The following is a 27,337-nucleotide window of genomic DNA, read 5'->3' as shown; positions in this document are numbered from 1 at the left end:
TTCTCCCTCGTAGATTTTCGAAGGGTACCTTTATTGTTTTCAATTGTTTCTTCATTTTCACCATTTCCTTTTATTGTGGTTACATTGCCTACACTGACACTAATTTTTTCTTCACCTTTTACCGTATCATCATTTTTGTTTGGAGTTACGAGGTTAGTATCACACTGCACTTCACACACTTCACTTTCTGGTTTTTCCTTAAGAGGGTACACTGATTTCTGCGAGGGTTGTGTATTAGTAAATAGTGCATAGAGATTATCACACAGAAGTGTTTTCCCTTTTCCGTTCAGATGTTGGCCATGGTTTGTGTGGCCATCTCTTCCAATTTCACTAACGCTTAGCATTTTTGCTGTGGGAGAGGATTTACACACTTTGTAGATTTTAGAGTTCACACTGTTAATTTCTAAATTTACACAGGAAGTTGGTATTAGGTCGTATCTGTGAGGAATGGCAGTAATGACGACGTTGGTATGTTTTGTTGTTTCAAGGCAGTTTTTAATTACTGAGATTACCAATTTTCCTTCATTTCTTGATATATCATTGGAACCGCCCATTATGATCACATGGTCGTTTTTTCCATAGTCCTTGCACATGTCAGGTAATGATTTAACAACTTCTGTCAATGGGGCGCCAGGTTTAGTAAATCCAGATACATTGTATTCACTACACTTCTCGCCCAACTTAGAAGCAATACCACGACTATGGCTATCACCCAAAATTAAGACATTACCTTTGTAACTTTTATTGACTATAGTGTTTTGGTCGTATTTATTGGTTTCAGGACGTTTACTTGTTTTGTGTCGATTTCTCATTTTGCCGATGTGTTTCAATGGGAAAGCATTTGCACTTGATATGTGAGCCGATGAAGTTGTTATGGAGCTAACTTCTGCATTGTTTAGCACTTCAAACGGGTTTGGATGCATAACTGTATTTGATACACTGTGATTGGCTGCATAGTTGTTGTTGGACAAGTTTATCGCGGACTTCTTGTTTATGTTTCGTTTGACCACATCTGACCATGTACCATGTTCCATCTTCTCTTCTCCTTTCCGGTTTAACAGTTCTAACTTGTCTGCTTCGAGAATTTTGATGATCTCATTTCTTGTTGATAGTTCACGTTGCAGTTTTTCTATTTCCAGCTTTGCTTTGTAACAATTACAACAGCCTGGCATTTTTATGATTTTTCCTTAAGTTATACCTAATTTTCACCTGTTTATCACTACACTATGTCCTGAGATACTTACGATGTTCGTATCGTCTGTGTGGCAGGTTTTTAGAAGTTTTTCCCAATTATCTACAGGTATTTTCCGACGAGCGCAGCAGCACGTATAACTCAACTTGACGCCCCACTAGGAGATGGAGCCTAGGGGCAATTACCACCTTGCCCTGACTGAGGGCCATTATCCCTTCCTCTGCCACGTAGGGTATACAGCGTATGAGTTTCCTATATGTGTCCATTATTTTGTGTAATTTTGTGAAGTTCATTTTTCTTATATATTGAAATTATGTGGACATTTCTGTCGAACCAGTTTTTCTTTTCCAATGTGTTACGATTTTGTGATCTGCAGTGTTCGAATTGAAAATTCTTGTCTGCGAATTTCCTTGTTCAGAGTTTGGGGATAGAAGGAAGATAATGCTGTGTGTGGAGGAGGATGCTTATGCAAATTTCAACACTGATGATCTATTAATAAAACGGTTATATATATGATCAATGGTCTATCGAAAAGAAGTGGCAGCGTTAAAATTATGAATAATGATATAAAGGTCGAACCTTTTTTGGGTGGGGGGTTCAGTCCTTCCAAGCGGCAAATTTCCAGTGAATAGGATCCTATCGCAGCTTTATCTCCCAAGACCGAAGACCGCGACCATTTTTTCGTACCAGATAGCAATTGACTTTGTGTGATGTTAGGTCACCAACGGAAATCGAGAGGTCCAGTTGAACCCCCATAACTGCAGTGATAAGTTTGCTTGAGTCTATTGGTCCATATTAATATTAGAAGGCTAATGTGAGCGACTCTTACGTTGAATCTTGACCTGGCGCAGCCATGGATGGCTTAGGGGCTGAAGGCGCAACCACCTCAAAGCCCATGAAATGAGTGTTTACTATCCCTTAACAATGCCCGTCACAACAGATTTTTTTAAAAATATCTGTGTATTATATGTAACCTCATTAAAAATGTTTCAAGCAAAAAACACAAATGATCACGAACAAAATATTTGGCAATGGGAAGCTTTCCCCTCCTCCAAAAAGATTCCTCGCAGTGCCGCTGTGTTTAAATACGAGAAACGATTTCCAGATTCTTCTTCCAGTTATTTAGCTGAGATTCAGACCATTCTGATTTAGTTTCAATGAGGTAATCCACTAATGTTTAAGTCGATAACAAAAAGGAGAGTATTTAAGGTATATATGTTAATTTCTTGTACAACTTGGGGGAGGGCGGTAAGGGGGACTAGATAAAAATTGTACTTCCGTCCCACTCCGGCATCATATTTTTTTGTCAGTAAGGGGCCCCCCAATATTTTGCTTGCAAGGGGGCCCCCAGAGAAGTGCGCTACGCCACTGACGTATACATAAGTATAAGTATCTCGGAGGCCCCGGTAGAAGTCGGTGCTAAACTTAAGAGTATAGAAGGTGCTATTGGCCTACTCTAAGGTGCTAAAGCATTTGTGTTCGAACAAACGATTTGAATTATTTGTTCACAACGGAAAGCAAGCACAGAAACTCTTTTTGAAAGACAGAAAATGCTTAATAAATGTATTCCGAATATATATATATATATATATATTACATTAACGTGTATAATATTCATGCACGTTATATGTTTCACACATATGCAACATACAGCGACGAAAAATAAAAAAAATACATATGCAACGTGCCAACATTAAATTATGTACGTATTCAAAGTTTCTTTAATACATATATACACAACATATATTATTTAAATACATTACACAATCAATTCATCCACCTCATAACCAACAGCAAAAGTTATATAAATCGTCTCTGAAATGTGCAAGCTCCCTTTCCTAAAATTAATTGTTTATGCATTTAAGACAAAATCAATTAAGAGAAGTCTTAAATCTCTATCTGGTAATTTACAATGCACTAATGCAGCACAGAAAACAACAATTATTTGCGAGCGAAGAGAGCAAGAAAATTCTTAGATCCAATTTTATTTGCAGACTGAAGTCAATATTGATTTAATAGGGCGCAATTAATTTAACGGGCCGCCATGGCATTTTCTCTTTTACAACTTTTCTCATTTACATCGTTTGGTGCCCAGAGCCGACTCCCGCTGCCCCCTAGCTACGGCTCTGAACTTGATAAGAGTAAGAAAAGCAGGTATTGAGAGCGAACCGAGCAAAAATGTATTTTTATTATACATAAAATTGTAAATTTTGGGCGGTAATTGCCTCCTGCAGGTACCCTTGGCCGTCAATGTTTGCCCCCCTACCCCCTTAGAACTCATTTCCGGCATAGGTTGGGGGGCAATGCCTCTGCTCCCCTGTGGTTGCGCCACTGATGTAAAGTACAGGGTGGGGCAGAAAAACCTGGTGATTATTAAAATAATATAACACAGTTAATAAAAAGAGTTCGCCTTTATTCATGTGCTAGCCTTATAGCCATACGTATGCCAATGGCGCAACCACAAAAGGGGCATTGTCCATCAACATTGGACGGAAACCAATTCTAGGTATTTATTGCATTTATCTTCCAGGTGGCCAAGAGCCAGGGACGGCGACAGGGGTGGGCACGGGTGGGCAAGCGCCCACCCAAAAATTCCTGTGCCCACCCGATTGCCCACCCAATCAAATTCAATAAGTACATATACTTGGGGATATATGAATGATTCAATAAGTAAATGTATTCTGGTGTACATAACATGTATTTTTAACTTCTGAATAGTATCTATGCTAGAAATGTTCACATATTATCAACCGATAAAAAGCCAATTTTGTCATTAGAAAGTGAAAGTAATTACTAGAGCTATTGAAACAAAAACTGTGATCAAATGAACACTTCCATGATTAAAAGCAGCTAGTAGGCTTAGGAGGCTCAAAATTATTCAGGGTATAATCAAGATTAGATCAGAATTTAGGGTGAACTTGAGGACTGCAGCTCCGGGGATTCACTGGGAAAGACTGCTTTGAAAAGTACCACATAATGAAAAAGAAAGTTAGGTACTTCGGATGTGGGAAAAATATAATAACAAACCACACCATGTAACTTAACGAGAAGTTATAACTGAAACTGTGTAGAGGGGATTGGAGCAGTGGTGCAACCACAGGGGGCAACCTAAGTCATCTATGAAAATAGATGAATTATTACTGGTACGGTAATCAACTTTGATGAATTCCTTGTGTCCTAAATCATTTTGTTACCTCATAAAATATGTTCATGTAACCATACGTGTATTGCTTCTCCCGCATTAGTAACACGAAAGTTCAGAAAACGAATAGCAACTTAGCTAATAATCTCTTCAATTCTGAACAGATTTTTCAATCTTACTTGTTTATTACTTATGAGTTATATTTTGTCAAAATAGCCTTTCATTAGCCTAGGAATACTTCATGGACAATGAACAAACAATTGGTTATCCGTGTGTGTTTTAAATCATTGCTAATAAGACGTTCATTTTCATCCAAACATTCAGTGGCGGCGATTAGGAGGAGCGGGAAGTGGGGGATGCAGTTCCCCCTCCACATTTTGCCACTTTTGACCCCGCACTATGACCTCATTATGCTAAGCCTTTTCTACCAAGGAAAAGTATATTGTCCTTGCCCCTCAAACGTTGGCACCCAATCGCCGCTACTACAAACATTCAGATAGATTTCTCAGTTGTAAAAACCTTATAAGCTAAAAAATGTGACCTCCAAAGAGTAAGAAAACTCTTTCAGTCAAAAACTCATTCCATGAAAATACTATGCTCAGGAACATGCATTTAAATTACGAGAAACTTCACGATTGTCTACCATCGCACTTTCTATCATTGTCGCCGAATACATAAAATCAAGTATTTGCAACAAGCTTAAATAAACTTAATTCACATTTATTTTACTCTATTAACATGCATGAATGAATGTGACTAGAATGTATGGCTGCGCATGGGTAAACACTTCCTTGAAATAATTGTGTACATCAGAGACAAAGCGAAAGGAACTAGAACAAGATGCGAGAATAGATTAGAAAAGATAAAGAGGAAAACAAGAAAAGGAAAGGGAAAAGAAGTAAGAGGAAAATCGGGAGTGCAAGAGAGAGGGGGATGCATACGTCTTACATACACATATATACTATATATGGTCTTACATTTATACTGCCCACCCTCATCTATCAATGTGGAGCTTCTGCCCACCCGGACGAAAATTTCTGGCGCCGCCCCTGCCAAGAGCACCCACACGGGGGCATTTTGCCTACACTCCTTCGATTTCTAATGTTATACAAATAAAGATACGTTTCGTAAAACTTTCTTGATCGCTTCGCTCGCAATAACTGCTTTTCATACAGTCTCATCAAGTTCAGAGCCGTAGCAAGGGGCGGCAGGAGTCAGACCTGGGCACCAAACGATCTAAATGATAAAGAAGGTGTAAAGGAGAGAATGCCATGGCGCCCCGTGAAATTATTTGCGCCCTATGAAATCAATATTGTTTTCAGTTTGCAAAAATTGGATCTAAGAATTTTCTTTCTCCTTTTGCTCGCAATTTTCTTCTATTTCTGTAATGCATTGTAAATTACTACAGAGAAAAGTAAGACCAAATATGTTCTTCAGACTGTGTTGTTGGTAAACAGTTTTGTTTTAAATGTATGAACAATCGTTTCGAGAAAAAGGAGATGACACGTGTGAGAGATAATTTATATCATTTTGCTGTTGGTTTGTTATGAGGTGAATGGATGAATTGATTATGTAATGTATTTAAATAATATATATGTATTAAAGAAACATTGAATGCCTGCACAATTTTGTGTTAACATGTTGCATATATGTATTTTCTTATATTACGTCGCTCCATGTTGCATATGTGTAAAACGTGCGTTCTACATGAAAGTTGCACATGTCATATGTACAAAAATGATTATATTCGTCATTTTTTTACTTTCCAAAATACAGTTTGTGTGCTTGTTTTCCATTATTAGCTAATGTGAAATTGAACGTGTTGAAAAAATACCAGAAAAAAATGATAGTAATAAAAATACTACAATTATTATTATTATCATTGGCACATTTATCGTCCTGCTACTTGCCCGCCTAGACAAAAATTCGTGGTTTCGCCTCGGCCAAAGTCCCGGTTCTCTCCCGCCGAAAATCGAACCCCGGTCTCTCTCATGGTAGTCAGACGTCCTAACGACTGAGCTACCGCGGCTATATGGTAATTTACAATGCATTACAGAAATACTGTGAGCGAAGCGAGTAGAAATTGTTTAGATATAAGTTCTTGCAAACTGAAAACAATATTGATTTAATAGCGCGCAAATAATTTCACGGGGCGTCATGGAATTCTCATTTACAATTTTCTAAATTTAGATCGTTCGGATCCCAGGGCCGACTCCCGCCGTTCCAATAACTACGGCTCCGAACATGACGAGACTGTAATAAAATGAGATAAAGAGCTGGGAGCGAAGCGAGCAAGAAAATTTTACGAAATGAATTTTTATTTGTATAAAATTTGAAATCGAGGGGGTGCAATGGACATTTCCACTTTGACATGAAAACGTGAGACGTGCAAAATATCTCGGCGATATTTGTTTCGGTTCTCGAGAAACACGCCTTCAAACACCGCTGAAATTCACCTACTACGTCACGGATTTGAAAACGTCCTCTCCACAGACAGGAGGTCCTCTGACGTCATCACTTATTCTGATCGTCCCGTCAACTTAGGCCGTGTCCCAAAGGTGCAAGACCGTACTTGAAGGAAGCATCCTCCGAGTATGGTCTTGGAGTACGGTCTTGAAGTCGTGGACTGGAAGTGAAAGTCTTTCGAATTGCACTTCGACTGCAGCGCCAAATACGATCACTAGATAAAACTTAGTACTCTTTGTTTTCCCCACGTTATAAACACTTGTTTTTCACCATAGAAATCACGTTTCATTTTCAAATGTTCGTACACATACAATTCCACACATTAGAAGCACTTTAACCAACAACTTGCTAACCCATAACGTAACGTATATTTAACCTGTGTTGCTGACCTTCTACCTCCGCGATTTTAAACAAACGAACAACGAGTGCGGAAATCACGTGACCGAGTCAGCTTCCATCTGCACTGCGAGATATGCACTTGCGTACTCCTGTACTTGGCGCTTTCGAACTGTACTGGTTGACGTCATTTCCGCCAAAACCATGCTTCAAGTACGTACTTCGTACCTTTCGGACAGAGCCTTAGCATGAGTCGCGGAATCGACAGCAAATTCACTTGTTACTGTGTAAAACAAGTATCTTGTAACTTCCAGTGCAAAAATCTGTGCTCCATTTCTTGGAGATGAATTATGCCCTAGCAGTATAGTAGTATTTACTATAATCCAGCCACTCGGTAGAGGGTTTTCCCATTAGGGTGACAAAGCAAACCTTGTAACAGTCAATGGCTGAACACGTGAACAGCCTTGTTCATTGCGAATACATAGGTTAGTTCTGACTGGCAAGAACTTAATGTTATAGGAATGCCTTTTCTGGAATTACAATTATTTTCTTCACAAATTTTAAGATAATACTTTTAGAACACACTGGTTTACACGCCAATTTCTGTAATATAAGAGGTGATACGGTATAAAAAGGTACGGTGAGTTTTTAAATTTCCTGCAGTAAATGACAGTTTTCTTCAGTTAATATATATATTGCAAATTTTTGTATTTAGCCTACGTTTACGTCGCTTTTCCGTTCACTTTGTTTAACCGCAACGATGAGAACGCATGGTTAATTTATTATGTATCATCTCTAACATCACATTTCTTCCATCTTTTGGCTAATCGCTACAATGAAGATGAATAACTACAAGCAGTATTCGAAGTCGGGGTGCAGGAGTACACCCTCCCTCTCCCCCACACACACACTACCACCAACTGCACAATCTAAGTATCACCCAAGCTGCCATGATAAGAGACGAACTTTTTCTTCTGTCCCATCTTATTTCGAAAACATTCACTTGTCCCATCTCATTTCGAAAACATTCACTTGTCCCATCTCATTTCGAAAACATTCACTTGTCCCATCTCCTTTTATGAGACGAGACGGAACATGCCTCGTCTCGTGAGCAACACTAACATTAACAATAGAAGCATCCCCCTAGCTGTCCCCAAAGTCTCGAGCATACATCCTCCCATGTAACAATTTCCAGTTCAATGAAATGTCACTCACAAGGAAACAGTCATGCCCAGGTCGAGAGTCAAACCTGGAACATGCGACTTCCTCAGATAAATCATGAATTTTGTGTATAATAATTACAACGCCAGTTCATTCCTGGTAATTCTGAATCTGCAGTTTGGTTTGCATATATAAGCAGGATAATATTCAGTTTTCGAGGGCTGTACCGTCGAAACGAGGAGTCAAAATCAAAATAATAAAAAAATATTAAGAAAGGTATTTTTGTATTTATAATGATAAGCCTTTGCATACGTTGTTAATTCTATACTTTTCTAGACTTGAGACGAGAACGAGAATTGCCCTCCCAAACCGAGACGGATGTTTATAAATTGAGACGAGACTGTCAATGAGACATTTACAAATAAACATGAGACAGACATTTACAACTCTCAACGAGAACGAGACCAAGGCTGCCATGTCTCGTCTCGATAAGATCCTTAGTGGTGAAGTTGTGAACCAACCAATTAATGAGTTCGGGGTAACAAGATGAGGCGGCTTTTTTCGCAGTACAAAATTCAAAATAATTATATCGTACCATTTCAGTATGGGATATTGTTATACACATGGGCGTATATATAGTTCACGGGGGGGGGGGGATGGATCAACTTTTGGAATGATTAGGGTTGCTTTATTTCGTAAGTGAAAATCCAGGACACTGCTGGCCGGAAGCTTGTTGGGAAGCATGGGGGAGGGGATGTTGGACCCGACAAAGTTGTGTGTTTGTAGTCACGAAGTCACGCTACTTAGTATTGATACTTTTCTGTTCATCTTGTGTCACTACGTTTTTAAGAACCAAATTTCTTTAATATGATTCGAGGGGGAAAAAATAACTGATTTGACAGTCTCAATGCAGTTTCTTATCGCAGAAATTCCGAAACTATCAGGAAATTGCAGATATTGGTCTGCAGTCCCATCTGGTGTGTGGAATTACGAAATTTCCTTCCCATCCGTATCCCGTCCTATACGTCTCTAATTTAAGAGAATGAAATAAGTCGGAAGGAATTTTTTTATGAACAAGCGGATAGAACAAGGAAACTGGTAACTTTAGTGAACCCAAAAAAGAGGGGGGTTGGACCCGTTGAATCCCCCTTAAATACGCCCATGGTTATGCACATTATTTCCTTGTAATGATTATACATAAACTAAGTATAAATATGTATTGTGCAACTAATGTAATCTTCTCAGTGTATTTTCTCTTATCTGCACAAAAATATTTGATCATAATTTGCGCAACAGAAATGGAACACAAACTGAAATTGCTTTATGGAAAAGAAAGTTAAATAGGCTTTATAAATAAAGTGAAGAATGTGAAAATTCCTATTTTGCACTACATGGGTTACGGTAAATATCGATAAATATAAGTTTAAAAAATATTTTTGAGTGTCTGGTCAGCAACCAATTTTATAAGCAATATTTTTCGCATGGCCTGAGAACACACACGCAGCTGAACCCTTTCATTTATCTTGCACGTGAGTAGCACGGATATTTCATAGAAGAATGATCATTACAAAGCATAGCTTTCCTTTCTCCTATCGCTCCTTCTTCCATTATTTAAATCGGTACAGATTTGTAAAACTGCTGCACGTGTTCGCTCACCGTGGGCTACCCATCCAGAACTGGACGCTCGAAGCAGACGACAAACGAGCTCTCCCTCAGGAGTGACGTAGTAACATGGCGGCGGCGTGTTTTCAGCGCAACGCTAGCCTCGCAACTTTGGAAGGCTCGTTTCTGCCTTAAGAGTGGCCTGGAGGTTGGCATGAAAGTAGTTTCCTGGCCCGATGCGATACAGAGACACCTAGCGACATATCAGAGGACTAGGAAGAGAACCTTCCTCCCTTCACCACCCCCTCCCCTCCGCGTGACTCCCGCAGTGAGGTTTCCAGGAAAAGGACACCCACCTGTTTCTTTTCATTCTGGTTTCGGAGGCTAAAATTTCTCCACTGGCAAAGCAATTCGCATTTCACTGCTTGCTGACTGACTCTTGCATGGAACGAGAAGAGTGGCAGGCTCCCGAGGCGGAACCTTCATCACTGAAGTTTTGACTGAATAAATTTGGTTGATTACAGTGGCTACTATAATTATGTTGAATTTTCTTGTTGAGATTGGAATTATCAATTGAGAGTAAAGAAGGAAAGAAGGAGGTAGAGAATATCAGTTGAAAGAAAGTATTTTTTTTTAAGGGGGTGTTCTTTTATACAAAATCGATATATAATAATAATGATAATAATAAGGCAATAATTAGTAACAATTATTATTTCAACTATTAGCGAATAGAGTCCCTATTAGAGATTGGCAGGAGCGAAACTACCTGGAATATAAAAAGGGGAAACGTGGACATGCGTAATAACATATGGAAAAACTGAAAAGGAGAAAGACGGACAAAATACTGTAACAAAATGTACAGTTGTAACAAAGATGTCAGGAAACAATAGTATAATATTGAACTTACACTTTGATGAAGTAGTTTTCTTTGTTATGATCTGAATTAAGTCCCTTTGCACAGTTCTCATCGTTGGAGTTCACAGCAGCTTTAATCCGCCAAGGTTGATTGATTTTGTTTATTTTACTTCGCCTTTCTGCCACTCTTGGCTAATGATGATATGATGTAATCGATGAAGAGACGCTCACGAAGGACACGTATGCCCAGACCGGATTCGAACCCGGAACCACTGGCGTCGTAGCGAAATGAGATAAATACTCCGCCACGGGGCCGGCTAATCGGCCTAGGGTGGGGACAAACTCTCATTGGTGATGGGAATCCCCTGTGGAAACATATGACCAGTTCCTGCATCACATTAGTTGCTTTCTCCTATTGTGATTTTTCCCAATGTTAATTGATTGCTTCCCAAGTGAAATTTCAGTCCAACTAATGATAGTATGATCTTCAAGGTCAGCACTATAAGTGTTATGAAGAATTCGAAGTAATAATTTGTCAAGTTAGAAAGTCAGCAAAAATTATGTTTTTATACTAAATTTTACATTAATTGAAGATTTGCAAAGAAACAGTAAACCTTTTTGTTGGTTGATTGATTTAGTGTTTTAAGTCCACTTTATGCACAGTAAGGCTAAGAGGGACTGGACCTACAGTTTAAAGTTGAATCCGAACCACTACGTGCCTCCACCGGGTATCGAACCTTGAACCCCTTGATTACAAGGCGGCGACACTACCACTGCACCATCGGGGAGGCCAGTGTAAACCTTTTCGTAATCGTTCCACTCCAAAAACAGATGTTTCTGTAAGAGCCACATCAAGTTTGTTTGGAAGTAGTGATGTTCTATGACACACACACACACACACACACACATATATCTCCTCAACAGGTCCTATAGACCAGCAATGTCAAACTCAATTCGTGAGTAGGGCCGCATAACGATAATGTCAAAACTATCCGGGCCACACATCTAGAACCCCAACACCTTAAAATCCAGAACTAAATTATATAGGGGTCGAGATAAAGTTACTGTGTCACTGGTTGCAATTCACGGTAAATATGCTCTGCTTCTCTACACTCAAACATACACAAACTCATGGCCTTCCTGCTTTCTTGGTTTCTTGCCTGGGAAAGAGGCAATAAATCAAGCTGTGACAGCTACGGGACCTTCTGACGAGGGGACGGAACCCAGCTGTGCAGAGAATTAAAACACCCGCACGAACTAGCCCTCCCGTCAGCCTGGGGCAATTTTCGAACAGAGACATCTAGTGGCCAAGTGGCGAACTATCATGAATGAAATTCGGCTGAAGCGGCCGTATCTTTCGCCATCGATAATACATGACATTTTTAAACAATCATTTTGGGCTGTGCAAGTGACTTTTGAAAGAAAAGCCCTCCCTAGCTTAGTCATAGAAGGATTGAGCATTACGTTAGTATGCATCATAATGGCCATTTTCGTTGGTGCTACCCACAAATCCTATAACCATTCTGTGCTTATTTACGTATTTCCTTATGGGAAATTGAAAAAAAATAATGGAATTTGTGCACATTTATCGAACTGAAATTGCATAAATGTGTCATGTACTCAAAGTTTCATAAAGTAAGTTCACATCTACTGAGTGTTTTCCGGCAAATTTTTGTCCTAAAACGTTATATTCAACAAAATGCAAAAAAGCCCATGTTAAATTTAAGCACTTTTCACGGCGACCTTCGCCAAACTCCACCTCCCTCTTAAACTGGACCAGACCCGTAGCTAGAGGGGGGCAGGGGGCAACTGCCCCCCTGAGCGCCTGCTTTGCCCCCCCTGTGAAAAATTCAGAACACATTCCTACCTGGAATTCTCACTAATCTTTACAATTATATCCTGTATTACTCTAGTAACATAACAAAGACATTTATTGTTTTTGTGATTTATGAAGGTGTGTGGGATTCCGTATAATGTTGTATCAGGATGGGGGAAAAAATTCCCTTCCAGATTCAGACTTCGGGAAATGTTTTCGCAATTTTCAGTATCTAGAACAGTTAGAACTTAGCGTTGCTTTTCTGCCACATCCAGCTAATCGTGACAATGAGTGATAACGTGAAATTGATGAAGAGACACACACAAACAGTGCTGCAACTACAGAGGGGCAGGGGGCAGAGGCATTGGACTGAAGTCCAATCTAGGGGGGGGGCAAACATTGAAGTAAAGAAACATGACTAGCAGAATCTAAGAATAGCAGGACAAATGGATACTCAAGATGGAATTAGTTTTCAAGTGTTTCTTGCATTTTTCTTCCAGACGGCTAAAGGCACTTTCAGAGGGCTCAGAGGGGCCCCCTCGATTTCAAATTTTATGCAAATAAAAGTACATTTCGTAATCTTTTCTTGCTCTCTTTGCTCGCAATTTCAGTATCTGCTATTCTTATAGTCCAAGTTCAGAGCCATATCTGGGGGGGGGGGGAGTCAGTCATGGGGACCAAAACGATCTAAATGAAAAATAAATGTTAAAGAGATCCCATGGCACCCCGTGGAATTATTTGCACTCTATTAAATCAATATTGTTTTCAGTTTGCAAATATTTGGATCTAAAGATTTTCCTGCTCGCTTCGATCCCAATATGATTCTTTTCTGTAATGCATTCTAAATTACCCGAAAGAGAAGTAAGGCCAGATATATACTTCAGATTGTTGCTGCTTAAATGCATGAACATTTGAGAGACAATTTGGTGGATGAATTGATCATGTGATTTTTTTGTGATTTGATTTATTTTACTTCGCCTTTTGTGCCACTTTTGGCTAATTTGCGAAGATGGGGATGATATGATGAAATTGATGAATGGACACTCACAAATATCCATGCTCAGGCCAGGATTCGAACCTGGGATCCCTAGCATCGTAGCGCGATGTGCTAACCACTCCGCCACAGGGGCCGGCATGAATTGATCATGTAATGTATTTAAATAATATATATATTTTAAAGAAACTTTGAATACGTACACAAATACAATTTAGCATTAACATGTTGCATATGTATTTCTTATTTTACGTCGCTCTATGTTGCATGTAAAATATATGTTATATGAAAGTTATACGTATCATGTGTACAAAAAGAATAATGTTCGTCATGCATATTCTGTCTTTCAAAAATACAGCTTGTGTGCTTGTTTTTCATTATTAGCTAATATGAAATTGAACTAGTTGAAAAAATATTTGAAATCATTTGTTCAAACACAAATGCTTTAGCACCAACTTCTGTTCCCTTTGCATGATTTACGACGATAATAACGTCTTTTAATGCTACTATTATTACTACCACTACCCTGGTACTTGACCCCCTCTACAGATAAAAATTTGTGGTTTCGCCTCTGCTCACAAAGAACACTCATGCCCAGGCTCGAACCTGGAATCCCTGGCTTCGTAATGTGTTATGTAACCATCCCACCATGGAGGTCGGCTAGTGAAAGATGTAGGACAGCTTACTGGCTCAAATTATTATTAAACACGATGAAAATGTGATAGTGCTTTACATTTATTATTTCGGTTAGAAAGCGATAAAATTTGTAGTTTGATACGGGTTACACTAAGCATCTTATGGAGTGTAAATATCAATTTCAAATCTTATGAATCATTTCTCTACGCAAACGCATCAAATATGATAAGCAACCTAGGTGTGTGTTATAATATCCATTTTATAAAGAGAAAGTTAAGTTTTAACCCTGACTGTTTGCATGATATCGTTTCCATTGCTCTCAGAATTTTAAACGGCAGTATAGAAATAAATGACATTTGCAACTGCGAAGCTATCAATGGGAATGCATACATTATGGACAGAAGATGCCATACATCGAAAGAAGAATTAAACAAGCAAATAGTGACTGAGAAAAGTTGCTTGTGTTGATGTCCTGTACACACTGTGAAAGTTGTCGGTGTTATCAGGTGGCACCCTATGAATATAAGTTCAAGAAAATGACAAGTAGAAACAAGCTACAGTGAAATAAATACAATTGAAAATCTTTTTTTTATATTTATTTTATTATATTTATAATATTACATTGTGTCTGTAGCAGACGTTGTCTGTTAAAGTACCTCAGGCACAACCTAATTTTTTGACAAATAATTATGTCAACTCTTCTTCTGTGGAGTGGATTCTCCTAATTTTATTCATATATCTTAAGCCATTGTGTGACTGGCAGAAATTAGTATCAGCATACAAAAACCCTGATATTTGGGGTTTGTACGCTTCTGCTCAAAAAATGGTGGCGATAAGCGACCCAGAGACCTCGTGCCGTGGAAATGGGTTAAGGCGAAGGAGGCCCTAATATCGTTCGTTTTCGTACCATAGTCATTAAGGAAGGTATTTTTTTTCATAATATAAAAAGGATACAACATTTCCCTCTATAAAACTTGATATGAAATATTAATGATTGATGACACTGTAATCCAAGAAGTCATTGATCAATCAAGGAATTCCTATTTGTTTGTCGGGTGTCAAACACATGTATTTCAACATCACAATATTTTGCAAAATGATTAACGTAACCAGTAGGTAAACATTGTCTGTAGTGATGCAAGAGTCTTTCATTTGAAGCAAATAGAATTCGTGGTGGAGTATAAGGGACCCATGTTTTAATGTTTTAGCAAGTAGGCCTACAAAAAAAAAGTATTACAAATTTTTACACAATTGATCAAAGTGTGGATAATATGTAACTATTATTATTTAATTAATTCGATTTTTCTTGCATAACACAAGACAATTGTGTTGTTGGATAATTGTTAGATTGCTTTGTGCGTAAAAATCTTGTATACTGGAAACTAGAGGGAAACATTATGAAGCACGATTTATAAAGGACTTTTTAATCAGTTCTGCAGAGAAGCCAAAGCTGTTGATACATATTAATCGTCTATTAACATTATTGACCTGTAAATATAAAGTAGATACAGTCCAGATTAGCCTATTTATGTTAAACTTTATCTTTGTATTCTTTGGTAGTCCGAAAAGTCATTATCAAAATATTGTTATTTAGGGTGACCAGACATACTCTTTTAGAGGTTCATATACTCTATACTCTTTTCAATTTGGAAAAATCCCCACATATACTCTTTTCCTTGCTATTTAATTTCATTCATTATTTTACGCGTAAAAATCACAGAACGGAAAACGTCAAGATGTCAACAAACTGAAGTATTTACTCCTTGACTCAAGAATTTCCTATGAACAATATCAAGAGTCATATTTCATCAACAAGCAAAACAATTTCAAATTCATTGGAATTTAATGATAATGATTAGGGCTGAGCCGATACCACTTTGAACCGATACCGATAAAGATGCCGATACTCTTAACAATTCCCACCGATACCGATACTTGAAAATTGCAATAATTAAAATTTGTTCAAAATATTGATCAATATTGGTGTGTAAATATTCTCCTCCAATTATATGCATCAACATACCAAGAAAATTGCTTTAGAATATTCAAGAATTGAATTAGAATATTAAAATAGATATTATGTAGTCACAAAATATAGTTTTTCGTGCAAAATTAGTGTAAAATAAAAAGGAAGTTTTAATTTTGCATAATTTCTAGGATAATTAGACTGTCAAGAAGTTGCGTGGGATTTTTGCGGACCGCGTGAAAGACCAAAATGTTGGAAAGTATCAGCTGGTATCGGTAGCTGATTTCCACCGATACTTTCCGATACCGATACCACTGGTATTGGCTGATCCATAATAATGATATTTCTGAAACTTACTGTGTAATTTCAAAAGCCCTTGAAAAACATCTTGAAGATTGGGGGGGGGGGGGAAGAAAAGAATCAATGATGTGTAAGTGGAGGTCAGTGTGCAAAGATTTAGTACAGGCTGGGTCAAATTTAAAAGTGATTGTGCCTCTTATAAAATTCTTGTTTACTCTGCCTGGTACAAATGTTGGTTGTGAAAGACTCTTCAGTGTTACTAAAACTTATCGGCGAGAGGAAAAAAGTACACTCCTAGTGTCAACACTCGAACAAGTAATGAAAATGAAATTCAATGTGGTCATGACCTGTGAAGAGTTTGGACTGGCAATAAAGGACGATTTAAATCATCCCAGAAGTATGAACGATGGTGCCATTGGTGAGTAAGTATTTGTAATTAGCTAATTACATTAGACCAGAGGCGTGGCGTGCATGAAGCTGCTGTTACCGCAGGTAACACCAAAATATAAAGAATTGAAGAACCCATCTTAAAATATTATTACGTACATAAACTGGTAATATTGTCGTAAAGTAAACATTGCAGACTGACATTTTTTCTGACACCGACAAAAGCGAAGAGGAGGACTGATCCGGTACCCTCCACAGGCAACATGAGGAAAGGGCCCTGAGCCCAAGCAAGGAAGACTTCGCGTTGCGGCAAAGACTGACCGCGGGAGGAGGAGGCAGGTTTTTGGCATGCCTGTTTAGCCGGCGCAGTTGCCTGTGATCCTTACTGGAAACATACCAGTGTTGCCATATTCAATTGTCAGAAAAGAGCTAAGTCGCCTAATCGGGTCTATCTTACTCTGAAGGTGTCCAGTCACATTGGGGAATGATGGCGCAGTGGTAGCGTCGCTGCCTTATCATCAAGGGATTCCGGGTTCGATACCCGGTGGAGGCACAAGGGGTTCGGATCCAACTTTAAACTGTCCCGATTAGCATTACTGTTCATGAAGTGGACTTAAATCGCCAAATCAACATTTTAAAAAATCAAATCACGCTGGGACAAAAGCAAACTACCAAGTGATATTTTGTATTTACACTAAATATCAGCGTTTATGAAAGTCCTCTTTGTCCTTCTTCGACATCATGGGCGAGAAGGAGAGGAGAGGGATGGGTATGGTCAAGGGGTCCGCTGTCCTAAAAATGTCAACCTAAAATTCTATATTTCACACATATAATATTATTTCGGTTACAGGAATTTGTGATAATTGTTGATAATACTGATTGAGATTGACATACGTTGTCGCAGGAATGCAATAATTTCGGATTGAAGCAATGTTTTTGAGGTGGTAGAACTGTTTTTGGGTGAAAACAATACTTACAAGCATAATTTCCCGATTGTTATCTTAGCACGCTCTGAAGTGTCAGGTGTCGCAGGTTCGAATCCTCAGCAAGAAATGGTTATTTTAATGTTCGTTGTTATTATTTTTCTTACATAATTATAAAAATTAATAATTACATACACAAAGAAATAATAATTTTATTTCAATAATTCACCATGCATCCTCATCGTCACGATTATCCTATAAAGCGAAAGCCTTAAAGGTAGCAAAGGACGTAAAATATACGAAATAGTAGTGGTGTCAGAAATGAGATTTCAGTGGATTTAGCGAAACATGGGAGTGGGAGTAGTTAGGAAACAGATGAAGACCATAGGCGTAGCTAGAACTTTATATTTGGGTGTGCACAAAGAAAAAAAAATGAGGTATTGTACCTTTATAATAGTATATTTTGCAACACAATCATTTGGCTCTTTAACTGCACTGATGTTTGTAAAGGAATATAAATTCACTAAATGACAGTGTTGAAAATTTCTGAATATATGTAGTAGAAAAAAATCAAATTGTATAGAAATCACACACACACAAAATGTTTATAAATGTTACAAACAAATACATCAAAATACACGTCATCTATAACAAGAGACGTCTGTCAAAAGGTACAATGTTCTTAAACTCATCAACTTCATTTACATCAATAGACTAAGCTTTTTCCTGTTCCACAAATAGTAAGAGCAGGGCTTCCAATCTAACCTGCTTCCGAGTTGCTCTTAATTTAGTTTTAACTTGGCTAAGCTTGGAGAAAGCTCTCTCACACGTGCAGCTTGTGACAGGTATAGAAGAAGGGCGCTGCAGTACAGAGTAGAATGCAGTAAATATCTTCTTTCTCCAATGACATCAAAAAATTTAAATCTATAGACACTCGTTTCATCAGCAATAATGCACACATTTTTACCAAGTAATGACATTTTCAACTTCTTACAAACTGCCGCTTATTTTCTCTCTTATTGAAATATCTGTATTTAATTCTCTTTGATAAAGCAGCCCATTAGGGTGTGCCTAGGCACACCCGGCACACTCCGTAGCTACGCCTATGATGAAGACTACATCTACTCTACATGCGTCTTATTTGAAACGAAAAGTTTCGCGATTTGGGCAAATCTGGTTTCAAAATAACTAAGATGGCAACATTAGTAGAAATGGACTTCTTGCAGGTTCCGAAGGAAATATTGGGGAAGGGCCGATGCTGAGAGGGGAGGGGGCAAGGAGGGTGCTTCACGTGTTACAAAAGTAAACAACGGTTTTGTGGGAGGGACTGTGCAATGGGAGTTTTGTGACTGGTGTCTTTCGTCTTTATGTTGTTTTCGGGCATTGTCAATTAATTAATGAAGCTTGCTCCGAGTTCCGAGGTGGCGGGTTCATCCTATATCAAATTACGTATTATTGTGTCAACAACCAATGTTTGCGATTTCACTTTAGTCCTTATGTCAACATTTTTTTTCCCCTGATTAATAACTTTACCAAAATCTAGTATTGAATTGCATACGTACCAGATTAATATTATATGAACTACTTGGAAGACATTGGGGGGGGGGGGGCATGAGGTGGGGAGGCGCCCAAGTCTCCCTTAAATGTCCTACTGATAACCGGTAACACTTTTAAAAATCCACGCCACGCCACTGCTAGACCCATAAGTAATTTGACTCTGTAGAGTATAGGCCTATTTTATAGGGGCTATAATAGAAGCAATAACAAATAGCCACTCTTATTTTCATTTTCTTTTTATGTTTTGTGCATGCGCACCTTCAACCTATAGACTATACTCTCTTTGGTCAACAAATATCTGGTCACCCTATGTTATTTGATGTTGCTCGAAATTGTTTTGTTCATTAGAGTTTCAAGATATCTTCCCTTTCCTTTCAATTATCACTTTTGAAGGAGGGGCAAGTGCCCCTCTGTACCCTGCTCAGTGGCGTGGCGTGACTTTTTCAAAAGTGTTATCGGCTATCAGTACGACAATTATGCCTGCTAGACGTTGCCCCCCCCCCCTCCCCAGTAAAGAAAACATGTTTTCGAGCTAGATATTTGTTCATTTCGTTCTTGTTTTGCAATCAGCACAGTGATTTAGCCACAAACACTCCTGGAAAGAACTACAACTCATGAGACAGTTACCATGAAAATCCAATGAACGTGGTGGACCTCTGTCTCTTGTTTCTTTGTAATGAGGTGCGAAGGGGAATAAGAAGATGCACACTTTTTTCGGGTCAGTTTGTCGTTTGTGTGGTGAGCACTGAGCAGGCGACAGACTTCCGCTCCTTTGTGGAAGGGAAGCCCAGTTGTAACCTACGTACTACTGTTGTTGCCAACTTAGTATTTTGGAGCAAGCTTTGTCCAAATCACAAATCACACCAAGGAAGTATATTTTCGTCTATTACCTAACTGGTCTCAGTTGTAGTTCAATCCCCTTGGCTTTGCAGTCTACCTCTAGTTGCTTCACAGAGGCCTCCCCGATGGCGCAGTGGTAACGTCGTTGTCGTGTAATCAAGGGGTCCCGGGTTCGATACCCGGTGGAGGCATATAGTGGTTCGGATCCCACTTTAAACTGTAGGTCCAGTCCCAATTAGCCTTGCTGTGCATAAAGTGGACTTAAAACACCAAATCAAACAAACAAATCTAGTTGCTTCACAGAAATGGTTTCCTATTTTAGGCGGGATTTAGCTCTTTTCTGCCAATCCGATGTGACAACACTGGCTGATCCGGTAGGTCTGAACGGCAACAGGGCCCCTTAACAGGCATATGAATAGCCCCATAGCACACTATGTCCCAAAGTCCTTCCCCGCTCTTTCCTTGCATTGGCGCCCTCTTCTCCCTTGTTTCCTCTTCACGGTAGCGGAACGGCCTCCCTCTTCGCTTCCGTCGGCTGCAGAAAAAATGTCCTAGGCAATATCTACTCTACGACAACGGTGTTCATTAACATATTTAACAATGTTGTAATTTTATTTAAACAACTTTTTAATTCTTTACATTTTGCTGTTACCTGCGGTAACACCGGCTACATGCACGCCACGCCTCTGACCCTGCTATATGTGCCAATGCAACACAATATATTAAAAATTTGCCCCCTCTAGGATTCACTTCGCCCCCCTTACTAAGAATTCCTGGCTACGGGCCTGAACTGGACGCAGAGAAACGCGAGAACTTGCAAGGGTCATTTTTCCAAGGTGTAGTTTTTAAAATTGTTGTAAAAAAAAAATGAGTGGAAATGTGCATTGTACTTCTGTGCCCCCTTCTTGCAGGTACCCTTGGCCATCTGGAAGGAAAAAAATGCAAGAAATACGTGAAAAGTAATTCCCTCTTAAAAGTATCCTTTGTCCTGCTGCTCTTAAAGATTATGCTAGTCTTGCAATTTTTTCTTCAATGTTTGTCACTCCTTTATCCCCTAGAATTGATTTCCGTCGAAAGTTGGGGAGTTAATACCCCCTGTGGTAGCGCCACTGATCAGTGTTCACTATAGTTCATTAATGGTGTTCAGTTTAGCATTTATTTCCTATCCTGTCGAACCTCACGATACACAGCACCAAAGAGAATAATCCCCATTCTCTTTGCACAGCGCTGTACAAAAACTATAAAAGCAGAGAACTTTAGCGGGAAATTTTCCAGCTGCCGCGCACCACTTTATGCATTCGCTTGGTTCGAATTCGAATCAAGTACATTCTTGGAAGAGATTGAGTTAATATTATTTGATAAGTTTGCATAACTTGGTAAGTTACTGCTAGTGCATACTATAACTACAATGGGTACATATTATATTATAAAATCTGAGGAAGCTTTCACGGCTTTTTTCCACTAATGGTACTCCGCTTGCATGTCTTAACCTGTTCAAACAAACCTCTGCCCTACTCACTTTTTCATTCGTAATAGCTTCTAATGGACTTGCCATCCCATTTGCATGATGTAATTAATAAATACTATGGTAACAGTTCGTTATATTGGAGACACATTTCTTCATTTTTACAGAAGAAACTACTTACGGAAATTAGTTTCTCCAAGCTTTCCAACGTTCGTGGAGGTATTTTCTTTCATCGTGGAATCTATTTGACCGGCAAATCGTATATTTTTCAAGAGAAATATCCCACCGACGCACAATTGCCATGCTTCCCGTACGTGAACTGCATGCTCCGCACGTTCGATGTCGTAACCCACTGTCAGTGTTTCAAACTCCCTTTTTTTTATTATTATTATTATGCTTGCCTAACCCAACCAAACCAAACCTAACCTAACCTGATGGAAATGGTTCGTGGGGCTATCCGTCAGCTACCGTGCATAATGGTTCGTGGAGCTATCCGTGAATGGTTCGTGGAGTTATCCGTCAATGGTTCGTGGGGCTATCCGTCAGCTACCCGTGTATAATGTATAATTTCCACCGGTGACTAACTCGATAGTAGGTATTTTTCAGTGAAGAAGGTTGAAACACTGCATACCCACAACGTGAGTCAAGATGTGCCCGCCATATTGTGTGTTCCGGAAGCGAAGAAGTGAGTAAAAAAAAATCACTGTATGTGAAAAATTATATTTGTTTTCGTGTAAAAAGCATAATGGCACTTTGAACTGTTCTGCAATACACAGTTGGTAAGTACGAACCATGCGAAACACAAAATATCCGATTTTAATGTGTCTCCGATATACCGAACTTTTACCCAACCTGTTCCGGTGATTTCACATGAATTAACCATATCGTGAGTTACCTATTTTGCTAATTGTGCACAAATGTTTCTTAAAAAGTTGGCAATAGTTGCTTTTCCAATCTTAGAGCTTAATAAACACCATTCAATGATTACGAGATTAATGTACTTTCACCAAAAGTTATTCTGACTTCTACATACGTACATTATTGTATAAATTGTTTCTTTTAAGTGATTTAAAAAAAATCAAATCTCAATTTAAATCAATCCACCTAGTTAGTGACACTGAAAGGAACTAATTTTACAGCCGGAATGCAGGACAGGGAGATGGGATATGTGGAAAAACGTAATGCCATCTCATGAAGGTGTGATACAGTATAGCATTATTTTTTTTTATTTTTTTATTTGCAGCAGTTGCTGTGTCATGGCAGCAGTTGCTGAAATTCTGGCTGGTTCAGCTGAGCAGAACCGTGAGATGTCGTTAATCATGGAAGGGTTATTGACAGGGAATGGCAGGGTAGACCACGACATGATACACTATGGTGATGACACCGATTGTGAAGTACAGACTCCCGGAAAGACATGCAGCATGTCTCCTCTTTTGCTTTCGTCGTCTCCAGACCGATACAGTCCAGCTCCTCCATCTCCAGACTGTGTAGCCGAAACTCCAGTGAAGAATCCTGGAAGTCAGGTTTTGTTGACTCCTTTTAAAGTTCTGTACAAAGAAGTGACACCTAGAAGGTCACCGAGGCTCAGTCGCTTTGTCAGCAACTCTGCAGAACTTGCTCATCGCTTTTCAAAACTCTCAGCCTCTAAAAGTTCCAGCGATCAAGAAGTTTCTCCACCGGAAGACCCTGGAATGCCAGCAGACAAGTTCTACAGGAGTAGCGCAAGAGTTCTTTTCCCTGAATCGAAGCACAAGTTTCCCCAGAGAAAGATTGACTTTGCAGCTCTCGACAGACAACCGGCAATTCAACAGAAACGCAAACGTAGCACTTCCAACACCAATCCGAAGCGCAAGAAACCAGTGTCGATATTCCCAGGTTTAATGCATGGCCTGAAAAGGCCAAAAGTTCCAAAAATTTCCCCCACAGCTGTTAAGAAGCCTGAGGCCAAAACAAAGCCTAACCAGAATGGTGTCCGTAAGAACTTTCATGCGAAAGAACAAAGCATCTACGAATCTTATTCCGTTGATAACCACAAGAGTGTATCGCCAACAACACAGAGAGACTTATTCAAAATAGATGCCCCTGAAAAACCTTTCTTGAAGACTTCAAGGCAAACACCACTACGTAAAACTACAACTCAAGTTCCTGACAACCCACCTGTTGATCCAAACAAAAAGTTCTTCAAAACAAATAGGACCATGGAGATTAACAAAACAGCAACTGTCACGGTCAACAAGAACATCAAGTAAGTAGTCTCAGATTAAAAATACACCAGTTAGCTGACCATAGATTTGTTGCATGTTGGGTAACTGTAAATTTGCTGTATTATATTCAGTTTGGAACTTCAGTGCGATATTCTATTCGTATGAAATCTGGGGGATGAGCTGTCAAAAATTGTTGCTTTTATCATTGAATTTTGATATTTTATGCAGAGTAAAATTTCTTTCAAGATCCAAGATAGGAATGCCCCTGCACACTAGCAAACTAATGTGCACAGTCATTTGGTTTCTCTCGCTTTCTCTTATCTTGGTAAAGCTGTAACCGAGATAGTTTGTCAGAAAATGTGGCCTGTGTATGTGTGTGTAACTCACATAAACTCAAGAGAAACATGAAAATTCCATCCGTGGCAACGTAACATGCCTGACCTAAATGTAAAATTACTGTAACGGTGTGAAACTTTCCTTTTGCAGAGAAAATGTAAAACTGCTCAGTCAGCATTTGAGCATTTTTTGCACTGTAGAGGATAGTGCAATCAATCTGTTGTATCAGGTGCCAGTCAGGTGCATTCAGTTGTGAAAGAGTATTGTGCTGTCTTACCTCAGTAATCTGGCAAAGAAGGGTTTGTATAATTGAAGGTTATCCCAATTCATTTAAAAAATGCATCAATTTTTCACGAATTCCTTCATGCTGCTTCATCTTTCAGGAATCATTTTCTCTTTGTTGAAACTGGTTTACTGATATATGACAAACATACATTTCTGCTCATTGCTTTTCCATTGTAACATGTGAAATATGAAGCATTTTGATCAGTGTAACTTTTCAAAATCCAATGTATACACAGTACTTCAATGTTTGAATGTGTTGGCATTGATTGGTGCTGTTTGGTTGATTTCAGTGGCCACTGCCACCATCCGCTTGGGAACCTGTTGTGTGGCACATTTTCAGCATGCATTGTTTTATTGTGTGCCACTAGGTGCACCTCTGTGGCTGTTCATTTGCTGCCAAACCATTTATAGATTGTTTTGTGGAAAAGTAACTACTTCAATCCAGTGTACACGGGTCAGTAAGAAAAGTGTTTACACTCATTACTAGGGAGCGGAAGTTGATAACCTAAAAAATATAGGTATATGACCTATAGAATGTCCTAAAAAATGGGAACAAATGACCATTAAATTTGTTAGTTTCAGGTTAAAAATTGAAGGTGCCAAATGATACCACATACACATTCAATTAAAATATGCAAGGAGGATTTCCAATGGAAACAACCGAATAATTTTAAAACAATTTAATGAAAAAGTTGTTTTCCCCCGAGACATCAAAGACTGTCACCAGTTCAGCATTTCATTTGCTCGTAAATTGCAATCCTGCGAGATATACTCTGCGATCAAAAATATCCGGACACTCACTGGAATTAGGGCGTGAAGTTCAAAGCATCCTCTATCAGATGCACTGGCAGTCAATACCGTGTGGGGCCACCCATAGCCTTGATGACAGCCTCCACTCTCGCAGGAATACTGGCAATCAGTTGGCGAAAGGTATCTTGGGGAATGGCGGCCCAATCTTCGCAGAGTGCAGAGATGAGAAGAGCAGTGGATGTTGGCCGGCATGGTCTGGTACGAAGTAGTCGTTCCAAAACATCTCGGAGATGTTCAATGGGATTCAATTCGGGGCTTTGCGCAGGCCAGGCCATAAGTGGGACGATGTTCTCTTGAAACCACTGTCCCACACGGCCCAAAGTGTGGATGGGCACATTGTCGTGTTCAAACACACAATCATCATCCGCAAACTGTTCTTCGATGGTAGGCATCATGAACGTTTGTAAAATGTCAACATAATGATGTGCTGTGACAGTACCGTGCAAAGCAACGAGGGGTCCAAGCCCCTTCCAGGAAAAACATGCCCACACTGTCACCCCACCTCCACCGAATTTCACTGTCGGCACAACACAGGATGCTAAATGTCGTTCATGAGGCATTCGCCACACCCACACACGACCATCGGATCTCCACATGGTATAACGTGATTCGTAACTCCACATCACGGATTTCCACTGTTCTAACGACCAGTTGCACCTCTCCTTACACCATGCGAGGCAGCGCTATGTGTTTAGTTGGGTAATGTGGGGCTTACGAACAGCCACTCGTCCATGGTAACCAAGTCGTCGTACCTCATGTCGTACAGTCTTGCTGCTAGGATTACATCCTGCCCTGGTTTGAAATTCCTGTGTGGCAATTGCTGATTGCCGGTTCTCTCAACACTTGGCGGTCTCTTGTCTGTCAGCATGGGTGCTCGGCCAGAACATTTTGCGGTTGCACACGTCCCCTTACATTTCCACTTTACTATCACATCTGCAACAGTGGACTTCGGGATGTTTAGGAGGGTGGATATCTTGCACACTGACTTGTTACTCCTGTGACACCCAATCACTTCACCACGTTCGAAGTCTGCAAGTTCCTTTGACCAACCTATTCTGCTGTCTAGTGCACTATGCTGCCTGTAGTGGTCACTTTGCTTGCCTCACCTCACTGTAGATGGCACCACAGAATGGCCTACTATGCGCAACACACATTTTGCCTGGTGTCCGGATATTTTTGATCACATAGAGTATATAGGCCTATGATCACCTTGGTGAAAAGACTCAAGAATATTACCAAAATGAAAGAAGTGACAAAATATGACAAAACAATACAACGAATATTGTGAAAAATGACTGAAATTGTGGAAAATGATCTAAAACCTCATAATTGGCAAAAGAATGCAAGAAAAATGTACTTTAAAATTACCTTTTTGGGTTCTACACGAAATGTAATATTGTGTATATTTATGATGTCAGATAAAAGATGACATTTCATCAACTTCCACTCCCTACTCTTTACTCATTAGAGATATTTCTTTATTAGATTTTTCAAGATATTCTCCCTGACATCTCACACAGTGCCTCGTTCTCCAAAACTGTTCAACGTTTCTTGGCCACCTGCAACAACAACTGCCTACAAGTCTTGCCTTTACCACTTAAAACAGGAAATTCACATGGTGTGAGGTCTGGACTGTAAGGTGGATGTGCAACCAATTTAACTGGATTGCCTTCCAAGAAGTCGATTGTCACTTTGGAAGATTGGGTTGAAGTGTTGCATGATGCAACAGGATTCTCTGAGGCTAGTTTTTGATTGCTTCCCTCAGACAAAGGTAGTTGCGAAGAGTGATTGAATAGGTTCTTTTCTATCTCCACAGTAACAGTTTTAGTCAGTCACTACTGTCAGGTGTGAGCATGCTTAAATTCATGAAACCAACATAACACTGTTGCATGTGATGATGCAATGGTAGCTCGTGACTACCATTACAGTGACGATGACTCATTTAAACCACTTTTATAATCCTAAAGCAATTATTTCTCTTGTAGCCTACGATTGTTACAAGCATAAAAACATAGTTTTTGTTGTGATGTTTCACGAGAACACACACTCCTTTCGTCAGTTATT

The 27,337-nt window shown here is 39.3% G+C and overlaps 1 protein-coding gene across 1 annotated transcript in view; it reads left to right on the top strand.

The window, feature by feature from the left end:
• LOC145980288 (uncharacterized) overlaps positions 1-27,337 on the top strand; it is a 55,857-nt gene that overhangs the window by 10,866 nt on the left and 17,654 nt on the right. Inside the window, exon 2 of the mRNA XM_083113301.1 lies at positions 22,882-23,883. Coding sequence (XP_082969427.1) covers positions 22,895-23,883 — 989 coding nt within the window. The 5' untranslated portion in view covers positions 22,882-22,894. The remainder of the gene's footprint in view (positions 1-22,881; positions 23,884-27,337) is intronic.

Source organism: Lepisma saccharinum, chromosome 27 (assembly GCF_977018435.1).
Source record: "Lepisma saccharinum chromosome 27, izLepSacc3.1, whole genome shotgun sequence".
Taxonomy (NCBI): Eukaryota; Metazoa; Arthropoda; class Insecta; order Zygentoma; family Lepismatidae; genus Lepisma; species Lepisma saccharinum.
Note: the sequence above shows the minus strand (reverse complement) of the source record. Positions and strands in the feature narration are given on the sequence as shown.